General features: G+C 47.4%; 1 protein-coding gene across 1 annotated transcript; it reads left to right on the forward strand.

The window, feature by feature from the left end:
* Positions 1–294: 294 nt before the first annotated feature.
* Positions 295–7,615, forward strand: GCNT3 (glucosaminyl (N-acetyl) transferase 3, mucin type). The gene is made up of 3 exons (XM_059418508.1): positions 295–461; positions 4,313–4,501; positions 5,831–7,615. Exon 3 carries the CDS (start codon positions 5,891–5,893, stop codon positions 7,205–7,207), a length of 1,317 nt encoding a protein of 438 aa, XP_059274491.1. The 5' UTR covers positions 295–461; positions 4,313–4,501; positions 5,831–5,890; the 3' UTR covers positions 7,208–7,615.
* The last annotated feature ends 1,295 nt before the right edge of the window (positions 7,616–8,910 follow it).

The following is an 8,910-nucleotide window of genomic DNA, read 5'->3' on the forward strand; positions in this document are numbered from 1 at the left end:
TGGGGCGTGAGCAGGGGGAGGGCCTGGCGAGCAGGCTGCCAGCCCTGATGGAGACAGAGTTGGTCCTGTTGGGTCTTTTAACCACTTCTGTTTGGCCGGATAGCACAGCCCCATTTCCCCCAGGAACCCCCAGACCTAGAACCTGTGATAGAAGCTCAAAGCACTGCAACCTCGTCTTCCTCAGAACCTTAGGCTCCCTTCAAACCCCTGCTCCGGCGGATCGGTAACACATTAACTTGGCTTACTGCCTGCTTATCTGCTCTTCCGTCTGCCTCCCTGAGTCACGTTCTCCTCTCCATCAGTCAGGGACGTGGCCCTTGCGGTCCGCGGGCCCCGGGTGGTGGTTCTCTCCTGGGAAGCCTTAGAGTTCTCATGTCGACCGTGCTGGGCGCGGAGCGAGAAAGGACGTGATTTCCGGGAGCTGCAGCCTAATGAGAAGACGAAGCTGATACCTCCCGGAGGTAAACACCATCCCGTAGAATAAGTGGAAGGGGAAATCTGCCAATTTGTGAATCCAGTTTAAAGTGGTTGGATTCTGGGACCCCTGGGTGGCTCTGTCGGTGAAGCAGCTGCCTTCAGCTCAGGTCGTGGTCCCAGCGTCCTGGGCTGGGTCCCATCGGGCTCCTTGCTCCGAGGGGAGCCTGCTTCTCCCTCTGCCTCTGGCTGCCTCTCTGCCTGCCTGTACTCTCTGTGTCGCTCTGACAAATAAATAAAATCTTAAAAAAAAAAAAAAATACAGGGGTTGGATTCTGGCTACCCTGACCCTCCTCTGACCCTATTGTTAAGACAGTAGGGGTCCCCGACCCTCCATCTGCTAAACTCCACTGGAGTCTTCCAGATTCACCCTGATGAGCCCGACTTAGTTTCTCCATTCCATTTCTCCATTCCATTCTTGGTAGAAGTCCCGGCCCTTCCCACAGACCTGTAAGGATTTATGATTCAGAGCTCAGGGGATGCGAGCAAAGCTTTTTGCCCAGTGGGGAGTCTCAACTCCTGAGTCTTACTGTTTTCTGAAGTAGCAAAGATAGCCACGGTCATCGTGGGAATTCAGACCTGTGTTGGACAATCTTATGATCTGGATTCATGTTGCTTTTATTTTTGATAGTCTAGAAAGGTGAGTGCTGTTATCATTTTCAGTGCTTGGGACTTCTAGCTATCTTCCTGTCATCCTGAACTCTCAGACACTTTTGCCTCCAGGATCCTCTCGCTCTGCTTTCTTATGTCAGCAGGGGTAAAAGAAGTCCTAATGACGGGGCTTCGGGTCCCGGGTCCGGGTTCCTGCCTTGAAAACAGCCTGGCTCCCAGGCATTCCGGGACTGAGCCCTCCCTCTTGCCTATGCTCTACCTTCTCCTCAAGGCCAGCATGGACTTAAAGTGTGGAAGCTGTGACCATGCCGAATATCTGTCCAAGGGATCTCTACAGGTAGCCTGGCTCATGACTCTCCTGTACCTCCAGCCATCCTGTCCCCTTTGCCTGCCCTTCCTGGTCTCAGCTGCAGCTCACCCCTCCTCTCTGCAGTGCTCCTGCCCACCACTTACAACACAGTTGTAACAGGGAGGGCATGGAAAAGGGGACGAGCTCAAGTCTTTTTGCTGGTCTACCCTTCTGGCCACATTACCAGCATCAATACTGTTGCTTGGTCCACAGTTCAAGAATGCTAATAGTACCCTTCTTGAGCTATTCTGTGAGTATAAGAGGCCTTTGAGGGCTGGCTTGGGAGCCTCTGTGACCTTCCTCAATGGCCTGCTTGGTGCCAGATATTAATCCATGTGTTATCATGTTTAATCCTCACAACCATCCTATAAAATAGGTATTGGTATCTGTCCCAGTTACACAAAGGAAGTCAGTGAAGCATAGATGGATTACATCATTTGCCTGTGATCCTGCAGTTAGAAAGTGACAGAGCCAGGATTCAGACTTTGCTCTCTTGTCAAAACCCAGGTGTGCCTGTAAATACTACCCACTTGATATTACTAATATGTAGAATATCTCAACAAACTCTATCTACAGTTTAATTTTTTAACTTAAATTCATTTAACATGCAATGTATTATTAGTTTCAGGGGTAGAATTTAGCGATTCACCTGTTGCTTGGAACACCCAGTGCTCATTACATCACATGAGCTCCTTAATGTCCATCACCCAGTTACCCCCTCCCCCAACCCCGCTCCCTTCAGGAAGCCCTCAGTTTGTTTCCTAGAGTTAAGAGTCTCTCGTGGTTTGCCTCCCTCCGATTTTGTCTTATTTTACTATGTGTTAATATTATATTAGCATATATTTAACAAGAGTGGATACTTATTTTGGTTACCTTAATCAAATATTCAGAATGTTTTCTTTTTACTGAGAGATTCTGTGATATGATTTTTATGGGAAAGAAGGTGGGACTTTGAGGGGGCCCATCGAAGAAAAGTCACATAGAAAGAAATTGGAGAGATTTTTGTAGATTCGGATACCTGAACCAGCATTTGCCCTTTAACCATGTTTGCCTCAGAAATGTCACAGCTCAAAACCGAGAGCCACACAGACTCTGAATGATGGAAGCTGAGAGAAGACAGAGCCCAAGGAGTGGGGCCAGTAAAAGTGGGAGCACAGATGACCCTATATAGCTCCCCCACCATTGGTCTGTCTCCATCTATAGTCAGAAGCAGGAAGAAGAGGCCTAAAAAAAGAAAAGAACTAAGTTCCCTAGGCTGTACTGGAAGCCGCATAAACAATTCCTGTAGGAATAAGGTAACTTGATTGATCTCCGTTCTTATGCTGTTGCCCTCATACGAAGCCCACATTTTGGAATCAGCTAGGATTTCTGCATCATATGAAGCCCACATTTTGGAATCAGCTAGGATTTCTGCATCGCCGGCTCTGCCCCCTATTAGGCTCGGCCAACAGGGGGCGCTGGAGGGAGCCAGTAGGACTGAAGGCGCGATTTCCTGCTGGCTTCCTGTCCACTTCCTGCTTCTGTGAGCATCACCATGTCAACGCCTGTTTACCTCCCAGAGGCAGTTTCTTTATGTAACTGCACTGAATCCAGTTACAGTAACGGTGGGCAAAGACGTCAGCCGCCTCAGGAGAGGTTGGGATCTCAGCCTGGGAGCGGCCCTCTGAGGACAGAGACCCCAGTCCCCATTGAGTAGTTGGTGGCGTACTCATCTCAGAGGTCTTGCGTTTCAGCTTGTTGGCACCCATCTTCCCAAATTTTAAATTAAAAAATTCCCAAATCTTGTCTTCATTCCTCCAGCCTGGGAGTGGTAACTACCTCCAGCAATTGCTACTTCCCTAATTTAGGGCGTCCTAACACGCCCTCCCTCTGCCCTGCAGTTACCTACTTAACTTTATAGCTACTTAAGTTCTTTATATTAAATTTTCTCTCTCAAATATTTGGCCAGGAATGCTGCTTTGTTAGAGTGGGGGCTGGGTTCAGGAGAGAAACTGGCAAACCCCAGTGACAGCGGCTTTGAAGAAGGCGTTTCCCACCCCGTGGGGCTCTCACTGAAGGTCCATTTCTTCCACTGCCAAGACCCTAGACTCACAGACATTAGTGAGTGAGAACTGGAAGCCTGTGGGTATTTCTACAGCTCACAATAAACAGTAACGAAGGGCAGGCAAATGGATTTTTTTTTTAAAGCAGTTGGCATTGGAGAAAAAACTGGTTTTTAAGGATTTTTTTAAGGTTTAAAAAAAATCTTTTTCATTTTTTTGGGTTTTGGGTGTCTTTTTTTTTTTTTTTTTTTTGGTCTTGTTTTTTATTGCTTCACTCTTGTAATGTTCAGGGGGAAAAAGAGGAGTAACTTAATTTCCAGGCCAAAAGAAAGCAAGGGAATACCTGTGTTTCTATGGTTCCGGCTAAGCGGGAAAGGGGCAGGAAAGCTTTCAAGTTCTTGTGTGAGCACTGACAGGTGTTTATGAATAGTTTTGTGGCAGGAGAGCAGGTTACAAACTGGCTGTTCTGGTCGAAATACCTGTTTGCGGGGCACCTGGGTGACTCTTGGTTTCAGCTCAGATCATGATCTCAGGGTCCTGGGGTTGAGCCCTGTGGGGGGCTCCCTGCTCAGCAGGGAGTCTGCTGCTCCTTCTCCTCCTGCTGCTCCCCCTGCTTGTGCTCGCTCTCTCTCTGTCAAATAATAAGTGAAATCTTAAAGAAAAAAAAAACCTGCTTGTATGTATACAGCCAGCATTTTCTTCCTGCCTTATTCGCCTCCCTGAATGACTAGTGCCTGAGAATGTGCTCCTGACTCTTCGTCAGCTTGTGCTCAAGTCTGAGAGCAGGAAGCTAGAAGGTGAGTGATAGAGCCGCCTGCTGCTCTCTCCTTTGCAGAGACTGAGAAGGAGCCTGAGACGGGTCGTGGACATCCCGTGAATATCAGATACCATATTTTGGAGGGGTTAGAAGAAGGGGATATGGTGTTCACATTTGCTTCCACGGATTCCAATCAATCTTCCCTTGGAAACACACACACCCTGGCAAGTAATCTTTCCTAAGCAAGAGCAAAGCTATTTTAAAAAGGTGAGAATTTTCTTAATCTTTCATTTTTCCTTCTTCTTAGTTTCCTGTAAAAAGTTAGGAACAAGAAGGACACAACCTTATGCTTAGAAAGAGGACATGACAAGGGAAAACAGTCTTTGTCAGGAGGATTTGTCACATTTTGTTTCTTTCTAGTAAGGATTTTTTTTTTCTCTATAGCATCTGGTTTTCTTTGATGGGATCCAGAACCCTGTATTGTATTATTTAAAAGGTGACTGTGGTTTGGAGGAAGAAGTATTGGGCTTGCAGACAAAAAAAAAATTGGGGAGAAGGGGTGTGGGGCTAAGTCCCCTAGTTGCGTCTTAAAATATACATGACCTTTGGTAAGTTAGTTAGCATTTGTTTTCCTATCTTTGAAAGAGGCCTAGGAATACTACACTTCAGGTATGTTGCAAAGATTAAATTGGACAATGTCAAGAAATATTTTTGGCCCATACAAAGCAAACATTAACTACTATATATATGCATAGCTCTGTGTGTCTCTGACTGTAGATATATTTTGAATTTGGATAGACTGGGTTATCTATATGAATGATTACAATGCATTTGTTGGATCATATCCAGTTTTTTTGTACTTCTTCAAGAAAAAATTTTTTGTTGTTGTTAAAGAAGGGTGGGCTAGATACCACATCTACCCAGTGAATTCTGTGGGGTGCAAACAGCCCAATTCACGAATTGCCAAACAAGAGCAAGAAATGTACTTTTATCTTATTTATTTATTTTTTAAGAGTTTATTTATTTTTAAATAATCTCCACGTGGGACTCAAACTTATGACCCTGGGATCAAGAGTTTCATGCTCTCTCAACTGAGTCAGCCAGGTGCCCCGGTACATTTTCTTCTAAGAGGCTTTGGATCTTTGGATTTCTAGAACAGATGCTTGAGAGTCTGAATTTCATGGAGTGTCTCCCTAGACTGATTAGAAATTCTCAGCCCCAGATAAGAGCTATACTAGAAACAGGGTTTTGGCGGGGGTTGGGGTGGGGGTAGGTGGAGGAAAGAGAGGCAGGCAGGGATTTCCTCTTACTCATTACACCCCAGTGGCAGCAGGTGCTCTGTTCTGTGCCCTTTCCTTGTCTCTTGGGGTGGAGGTGGATCCAGACCTCGATCCCAGCATGAATGGCTTGTTTGTAGGGTCAGATTATAGACCTCTGTCAACAAGCCAGGGGTAAGAGGTTCCTAGGCAGGTCTTGACTGAGGATATTTGTATAGAGAAGAAATACCTTTTTGCCATCCCTCTGGAGTTGAGCTTGGTGTTCCTGTGAATACATTCAGGGTTCATTTGTAATCGAAGGCATTTTGTTCTGTCCAAGGATCCCATCCTCCTCCTCCTTCCCTGTGCCCCAGCTCCACTGGTTTCTCATTCCTTGAAGATGGTTTGGTGGAAGAAGCGGCTCTGCCGCCAGCATCACCTGTGGGCCCTGGGCTGCTATATGCTGCTGGCTGTGGTTGCTCTGAGGTTTTCTCTCCGACTGAAATGTGACTTTGATTCCGTGGATCTGGAGTCCCGGGTCTTTCAGAGCCAGCACTGTAGGGACATCCTGTACAAGTCCCTGAAGCTGCCAGCGAAGAGAACCATCAACTGTTCTGGAATCATCCGAGGGGACCAGCAAGCGGTGACGGAGGCTCTCCTGGACAACCTGGAGGTCAAGAAGAAGCGGGAGCCTTTCACAGACACTGACTACCTGAACATGACCAGGGACTGTGAGCACTTTAAGACTGAGCGGAAGTTCCTGCGGTTCCCTCTGAGCAAAGAAGAGTTAGACTTCCCTATCGCGTACTCTATGGTGGTCCATGAGAAGATAGAGAACTTCGAAAGACTGCTGCGAGCTTTGTATGCTCCTCAGAACGTATACTGTGTCCACGTGGATGAGAAATCCCCAGAAACTTTCAAAGAGGCAGTCAAGGCAATTGTGTCATGCTTCCCAAATGTCTTCATAGCCAGTAAGTTGGTTCGGGTGGTTTATGCCTCCTGGTCCAGGGTGCAGGCCGACCTCAACTGTATGGAGGACTTGCTCCAGAGCTCAGTGCCGTGGAAATACTTGCTGAATACGTGTGGGACAGACTTTCCTATAAAGACCAATGCCGAGATGGTCCTGGCCCTCAAGTTGTTGAACGGGAAGAACAGTATGGAGTCAGAAAAGCCTACGGAGTACAAAAGGTCTCGCTGGACCTATCACTATGAGGTGACAGACACACTGTCCATAACCAGCAAGATGAAGGATCCCCCGCCAGATAATATACCTATGTTCACGGGGAATGCCTATATCGTGGCTTCTCGAGACTTTGTCCAGCATGTCCTGGAGAACCCCAAGTCCCGAAGACTGATCGAGTGGGTGAAAGACACCTATAGCCCCGACGAGCATCTGTGGGCCACCCTTCAGCGCGCACCGTGGATGCCGGGTTCTATTCCCTACCACCCCAAGTTTCACATCTCCGACATGACAGCCATTGCCAGGCTGGTCAAGTGGCAGGGCCATGAGGGAGATGTCAGTAGGGGGGCACCGTATGCACCTTGCTCGGGAACCCACCAGCGGTCTGTCTGTGTTTATGGGACTGGGGACCTGCACTGGATTCTTCAAAACCATCACCTTTTGGCTAACAAGTTTGACCCGAAGGTGGATGACAACGTTCTTCAGTGCTTAGAAGAGTACTTACGTTATAAGGCCATCTACGGGACTGATCTCTGAGATGCCCTGTCAGAGCAGTGCTACCTGTGGGACAAGAAAACATGCAAACATTCCTAGGGGGTGCTGGGACAGTGGGGAGGGGGACCAGGGCTCTGGAATCAATCCTTGGCATCCCCAAGTCAGGGGGTTGCAGTCCCAGGTGAATGCTGGGTGTGCGCTCACCCCATTCCTAATAGCTCCCCCACTGCCGTTCTCACAGAGTCAGAGTAAGATCCACCTGTTTGGGAGAGGAAGGGAGGGCACTGTGGCAGGGGGCCCTGGATTTCCATTGAATGCTTGGTGTCTGCTTTTCTACTCTGTGGAGACGCTGGTTCTAATGATTCGAGACTCGGTAGTAGGGAGGGGGTGGGACTTCAATGGAAAGAGAGGGCCTTTTGTATTATTCACTTAAAAATAAATAGCTCTTGATTCAAAGCCCTTACCTCTGCTTTTTGTCTTCTAAGCCAGAAATAAGGTAAGAGTGGAAAACTTTTTCTCGTACCTACTTGTGACATTCACAATCCCTGGTGGCTGGCAAGAGGATCTCCGTTATTCCAGAATGACATGGCGAGGTGTCTAGACAACAGATTCAGACGAGTACAGAGGGACAGAACTGATTCTCTCATTATTAAAAGCCTCCCTCATTTCGCTTACATGGACAGATTCATGACTTGTCTGTAAGGGGAAAAAGCAGGGCAATTCAACCAATCTGACCACCTGTATAAACTTCGGAGGCAGTTACAGCACTAATTTTGCCCGTTTCACAGCCAAAGCTTAATGTTCTGTAACAAAGATAATAGCGATTTAGATAAGGTCGCCATATGTTGTTCAAACAGCAAGAATGGACTAGGACTGTCTAGCTAAAGCAGGAAGTCTGGGCATCCCAAGTTAGGCCTCGTTGGTCCAAACTCTTACTTGTGTATATGAATGGAAGCGTCACTGTGTGTAGTTCTGGGATTTGTACATTTCCTCATGGGCAGACAGTTGTGTGTGTATTTCTCCGCTCCCTCCGCCCCGTAAATGTTACTCAATGAAAGATTTCTTTCTGAAGCTCCAGACACAAGTGTCAGACGATTGGAAGTCAGACTCTTCTGTGAGGGGCGAGGGATGTTCTATAAAGAGACAGGTGTATCTTAGTATGGCTGATCTTCTGCACACCCTGTGCTCTGGAAAAGGGATATATACACAGGTGAATGCAAGTTGAATGATCCAATGAGGTCATGATGTCACTATGTTCATCTCCGATTGTGAGTCACTTAATTAACTTTTTCCTCAATCGACTTTCCCTGCAACCCACGTACTCTGACGCGTGATCACTGTGTCTAACACAGTGCGTCTTCTACTTAATAAATTGTTACTTTCTATAAGGTTGCAGTCCTTTGGTAACAGGCATTGCCACACCTTACTTACCTACCTTGCAGTATTGCGCCCCCCTTACCTCCTCCCAGCCCCACCAGAAGTGACCAGTGAAGAAATGTGTGTTCAGCAGATGAGCCCTGTGAGGTCTGTCCCCAGCCGTGGGGATCATGGACCTCTCCACCTACTAGCCTTTGCGACTGTCCTTGTTCCTCCTCTGATTGAGGGGGTGGGGTTTGGAAGGTGGTGCCCTGCTGCTGTGGGAAGTGCACAGAAATGCTCCCCTGAGTTCATGTGTTCTGAGAAGAGAACGCAGGTCTTTGGTCTCATGGTCAACTTCTTCTCTAAGTGTTCATGGGAAGTAAATC

This window comes from Mustela nigripes, chromosome 13, assembly GCF_022355385.1.
Source record: "Mustela nigripes isolate SB6536 chromosome 13, MUSNIG.SB6536, whole genome shotgun sequence".
NCBI lineage: Eukaryota > Metazoa > Chordata > Mammalia > Carnivora > Mustelidae > Mustela > Mustela nigripes.

What these genes read in the sequence shown, in the direction of transcription:
- GCNT3 (XM_059418508.1), top strand. Translation starts at nt 5,891, where the DNA reads ATGGTTTGGTGGAAGAAGCGGCTCTGCCGCCAGCATCACCTGTGGGCC.